Raw genomic sequence first — 5,914 nt, forward strand, 5'->3', positions numbered from 1 at the left:
GGGGGGTGAAGAGACTGAGAAGGAATGGAGGGGGCGAGGGGAGGGGGGCGGGCAGGTCACCGTCAGGCGCCATCTTACAGAGGGAAGAGGGAATGCAGAGTTCAACAGTAATTTTCCTTCATCTGCAGCCTGCCCCATCTCGCATCCTCATAGTTTACATTCCCCAACTCTAGTGTTTACCTAACCCTCATAATGGACTGCAACTTGTTTCATTACATGGCAACCTAATATTGACCACAGTGGACGGCAATTAGTGGAACATATTATTCAACCGGCGCGTAATTGCTGTGATTATTATTGTGATTGCGGTGGTTGCACAATATTAAGTTGGCAAAATATTGAATGGAAACAAATAGTCAGGTAAAAGCTATTTTATTCAATTTATATATTTCCATTTACAGGTATGAGACATTCCCAGAGATTTAAGACTCTTTAAGATTTGTTCACATATTACTTATAATTCACATTGAAACCGTGGGCACTAAACCTAAATATATCACAGTATTTGCACTTGCTGGATTACAATACCTTACTCATTTTACACTAAAAAACGGAAATGTAAATTCTGTCTAAATAAAAGGGCATGCATTTATCGCTGGCATTTAAAAACACGTATGACATTTTGAGCCTGACAATCTGTGTAAAAGAAAATTCTCACAGTACACGGCTAAGACTTCAAAACATTTACGTTGGAGTATTCCTGTTTACAATATTATAAGCATGTCGACTTTCTGGGATCTGAGGTAGGTTACATAAGTTCATCCGAAACTAAACAAATGTTTTTTATTAATCCTGGGATGTATATAGGGTAAATAAGTAAAACAGGCATATTAACATTCTAAGTAATAAGCAGTGATAATAAAATCAAATAAAAACACAGTGGCACAATTATTAAAATCTAAAGAAGCACCTAAATCACAGTTAAAAGCATTTAACTAACAAAACATTCACTTTTAATTAGCCTTTATTCCAAATAAGGCACATTTACGCAGACTGCTGTATTTGTTCCCTTTATAAAATACAACCGTCTGTGGAGAAAATGTATTCCGTTAGGTAGATTATCAATTTACAGTCAATTTCAACTTGCGTTGAATTCCTTGTGTCAGTGTTTTAATATTAGCAGGTACATTTTAGGTAGTTTTTAATTCAGGAATGTTGATTCAGTAGTTCAGTCAGGCTAAATGACATGTTATATTGCATATATAAAAATATAGTTTGGATAGGTAGTTATATCGCTGTTTCATGCGGAGCCTTTTTATGCTTTTTAGGTTTAAATATGAAATACAGAGCTACAGCCTACAACTGTTAAATGCTTGTTACATAATTGCCTTCAGCTGTCATTCACTTATTCAGCCTACAAAGCTCTTAGTGCATGAATGGTATGTGAGTAACATCTCAGGTATATCCCTAACACTTAATAGTGCGTTCCTTTCATTTAATGCTCTTGTCCGTCTCTTTCGTTACTTTTCAGCCGTTTCTGACACCAAACCGGCGCTCCGGGTGTCACCAGCTTTGGGCTCTTCGGCCTCTGACACCGGCTGGATATCACAGTCCTTTTCTCCGGAGGGGGTCGACACCGGTTCCTCCTTGTGGTCTTTCTTCCATTTCATCCTGCGGTTCTGAAACCAGATTTTGATCTGTCTCTCTGAGAGGCAGAGGGCATGGGCTATCTCGATCCTCCTCCTGCGGGTCAGGTACCGGTTGAAGTGGAACTCCTTCTCAAGCTCCAGGGTCTGGTACCGGGAGTAGGTCTGCCGCCCCCGCTTTCGGGTTGGATCTGTGGAAGAGAAGATGCACTAGCTCTATATAATTTGCAGAAAATGCATTTTTTTTCCTTGCATGTATGAAATATGATACTACATGAAGCAATAATTGATGGTATTCAAACTGGTACTGATAATAAAAACTTGTAGTTGGAATCAGCGTGAGACTCATTCTTTTATTTGTGATTGCGCAATTAATTATAGCTCATATTTCTACATTACCCCCTACCCACCCACCCACGCACACATATGCACATGCACACACGCACACATGCACACACGCACGCACACACATCCCACAATCAAATCTCTAGGTGAAAGAAGTTTTTTTTTAAGTTCTCTGTGTGTATTTGAAGTAGTCCTGCTGGGGTGTTTGGCTCATTCCTCCTTTGATACTCTGCATGCCTTTCCAATTAAAAGCCAGCGATATTCTGCTCACCGAAGGGGCCATAAGTAATTAGACACATTCTCTTTCAAAATGATAACAAATACCAATGTTTCTAAATGCTTGTATTCTAAATCCCCTTGACTTCTTTATGTAATAGACAATACTGCTGCATATTGATCCAGCAATGTGTGCGAACGAGTTTCAGAAAATACCAGAGCCTCTGCAGTGCAGACCCAATTAGAAAGGAGCTGTAGAGTGCAAGAGAACTGATTTACACAACAGGCCGGTCTTTTTTACAACCACAAAGGGGAGAGGAGGCTGTAAGAGTAATAGGAGTGCAGAGAAAACCCCCAGCGGCAAGGTCTCTGCGTACTGAACACACAGGAGCGCTGGCCAAATGAATTTATGGCTGCAGAACTCATTAGTTGCGCAATAAAAGTTTTACGATTCTTTCCATGCAACGCCACTGGCTTCAGGAAATTAATTGAACCGCTAACGGCCAATGTAAGTATCCCAATGTTTTGTAAAAGCATCGACCCGAGGGGCTTTGAAATAGCACATAAGAGACAATATCAGCACATACCTGACGCTCTCATCCAGGGATACATCCGGTATTGTTTGTCCGGCGGTGAGGTGAGGGGTCCCGGCTCCGGATGGCAGCAGCTGTCGGTGAACAGGCGGCTCTGGTCGAACAGGCTGCAGTGCAGTGTGTGCGCGTCCTGCCCCTGGCCATAGCCCGAGGTAAACACGGGGCGGCTCTGGTACACTGCATCACTGACGCTGTAAACTCCAGACAGGGACGGTGCAAACGCGATGGCCGCAGTAGTCCGAGCCGAGCCATAGTCCTCTCCACTGGGTCCAATACTGCAAGACGCCCGCTCCACGTTTGGAAAGAGTGAACTACCCGCCGTATATTTGCTAAGAAGACCGTCCACATAATAAGAACTCATATTTTTTCTCTCTGATTTGTTGGCCCAGAATCCTCAGTGTCGTTTTTACGAGGTAGTGTGATATATGACAGCAATACACCCTAGATTTACACCAAACCCCATTTTTACTCTGGACCAAAGAACTCACCCACGTGACTCGGGCCTGGCCGCTCTCATCCAATCAGCAAGCAGACATGTATTTCATTATGGCGCAGGACTGCAGAGTGGGATTAACACTTCACACACATAAACACACACATAAACACACACGAGAGAAACTCAGACAATCCCAATGATCGAGAGGTAATTTACGAAATTTAAAGTCACTGTTTTATATCACTTATTTTACTACTGCTTTACAAATAATACTCTATCTAGAAGTTTTGTTTTTTTAAATTGAATATATGTTCGTGGAATGTCTTTAACCTATAGGCCTATAGGTTATAATGATAATCTACATTCACTCAATAATAGTCTACAATAGATAATAATTAACTAATCAGCGATTATCATCACTAAAAAAAAAATATTCCAACAGAAAATGTTTTAGTTTATCTTGCTTTAAAACTCAATACTTACATACGGTCTAGTGTCATAAAACAAAGACACATAACAATATATAACATGATAAATAATCCACGTGTATTGAAACACAGAATTCTGTAACAATGGATTTATGAGGTGAGAATTTGGCAGGAAGATAAATAAAATGCCTTTAATAGTTTTTTTTAGTTTTTTTAGTTTTATTTAATAATAACAACCATCTCGTAATTCATCCTCCAAACATTGTTTTTACTGCATTACAATGTTACCTAAATAAATTAGCATTAAAGATAGCATGCCGACAAAAAATACAATACGATAAAACATAGCGAATGGTCGGAATTTATGTAGGCTACTATTATTACTATTACTATTATTATTACTAATAATACTAAAAATAATAATGACAATAAATATACTTCTAATAATAATAATGATAATAAGAATAATATTGAGAATTATAATAAGAATTTTAAAAATGATATCATCAATACACCCTTAATTCGTTAAATTATTTGTGAATATGGAAAACGATTGATTATATTTGTGCAGCTCAATCCGCCGTTGTGTTTTGCCTATTGACATTTTCCAGAGGAAAGTAACAGGTTAACATTAAAATCTACATAATCTACATTCATAAATGCAATAAGAAAAAACTGTTCATATTTCATGATAGCCTTAATAACCCTGCTATCAAAGAATGTTTTAAATCATTTGCATCGATAAAGTCATATAAAAACATCCTAGAAGGACAAATTCTGAACAGAGAGCCATGTCTGAGGGTGAAAGCAGTAACCCAGCAATCACTGAGAGCTGCCTGTTTCATCCTTCGCCACAAAGCCGCAGGCTGGAGAAGCAGCTTCTGCACTGAGACTGTAAAAAGGTGTGAAATTATTTTGCTGGACTCTTAAAATGTTACTACAGTTTGTTCCCCAGCGCAGGTTCATTAGGGAGGAGTGTTAAAAGCGGTGGGTTGATGTTGTGAAACAGTGTCGCCACCCTCTGGTGACATGCAGGGACTGCAGGGTGGGGAGGCAGCAGTGCGCAGGCGTTTTGTCTTCCTGCTGCAATGCCGGATAAAATACCAGCTAAAAGTAAGAGAAATGGCGCTCAAAGGTAACGTTACGTTTCTTGGATTGCGATTTCAAGCAAAGTGCTGATGTCTTTTAACAGACCTGTCCAGATGTATTTTGAAAAAAACAAAAACAAACACACCATCTATAGGCCTGCCACTGTGTTTGAAACTAGCTGCTGGCTTTATTGCTCCTTCTCCTTTAGGACGGGCACAGCAAAGGAGCAGAGGGCGGAAGGTTCCCAGGTAGAAACAAAGGATCGCTCCAAATGACCGTGAGTCCTGTGCGTCCCCGTCGGGGAGGATCCAATAAAGCTGATCATTTCCGCTCGGCCTTTTGTCCAGAGCGCAGTCTCACAGAAAGAGAAGAAAAAACAAATGGGTGCCATTCTGGAAACGGCCTAATTGTGTCTGGACGGCCATAAAGCCATTAAAACTGGAATGCCAGACAGTATAGCAGACCAGGCGTTTTATTGCACTGTCTCTGGTCGAGCCTTTGAAGTTTGTGTCCATCTGCGTCCCCTAACGCGTCACAACAGCGCTCCAGTTGGACTAAAGTCCGACTTACCTTCTAACTACAATAATGTATCCGTTTCTGTGCAGCCCTTAATGAGACCTAAATGAGCTGGGGTGTGTGGCAGAACCGTCCCAGGCCCTGATTCGCCATCTGACACAGCAGCTTTGCACATAGCACACATTAGATTTCGCTGCGTATTTTCTGTCTTTGCGCCAAATATTTTCTCCAACATGCAGAGACTTGAAAACGCAGAGGCCATATTTTACAACTAGAGATCTTCTCTAAAATCTTTTTCGATAAACTATTTGAGGTCACGTTGCGTTTTAAAATCCAAAATGCTTTTATATATTACAATATTTAGTTACAAAATCTCTTGTTGTAAATTGGTTATGTGGACATGAGGCGCTAATGACGGAGCTTTAGGCTGAGCGGCCTTGTCATATCCAAGCTGAACAGAAACACGTCGGTTACATTATTTTGGGCTTCAGCTGTCGAAGCCCTCGATGTCTTTTTTTGTTTTGTGTCCTCTCGCCTCGCAGCGCTTTGCACCCCATAAAAGGTTATAGCGGTAATTGTCTTTTATGGCTGTATACAGCTAACAACATCCTCTGCCAAGACGCAGCTCTGTCCCCAGTCCAGAAACACACACACAGATATTCACCTATAGGTGTGTGCGTTTTAATTCGTGTGTGTGTGTGTGTG

General features: G+C 40.6%; 1 protein-coding gene across 2 annotated transcripts in view; it reads right to left on the bottom strand.

Annotated features, from left to right (window-relative positions):
- The window catches only part of hoxa5a (homeobox A5a), a 6,715-nt gene extending 831 nt beyond the window's left edge, over positions 1-5,884 (bottom strand). Inside the window, exons 1-2 of one of the 2 annotated variants that reach the window (XM_035681598.1) lie at positions 2,735-5,884; positions 1,612-1,777 (exon numbers count right to left, since the gene is read on the bottom strand). In XM_035681598.1, coding sequence (XP_035537491.1) covers positions 1,612-1,777; positions 2,735-3,101 — 533 coding nt within the window. In that variant the 5' untranslated portion in view covers positions 3,102-5,884. Of the gene's footprint in view, positions 1-355; positions 1,778-2,734 lie in introns of those variants that run through there. The other variant, XM_035681597.1, reaches the window with a different exon arrangement.
- Between the last annotated feature and the right edge of the window lie 30 nt (positions 5,885-5,914).

The sequence above is a fragment of the Morone saxatilis genome, unplaced genomic scaffold, assembly GCF_004916995.1.
Source record: "Morone saxatilis isolate NCDOM2014 unplaced genomic scaffold, NCSU_SB_2.0 Contig9, whole genome shotgun sequence".
Lineage (NCBI taxonomy): Eukaryota > Metazoa > Chordata > Actinopteri > Moronidae > Morone > Morone saxatilis.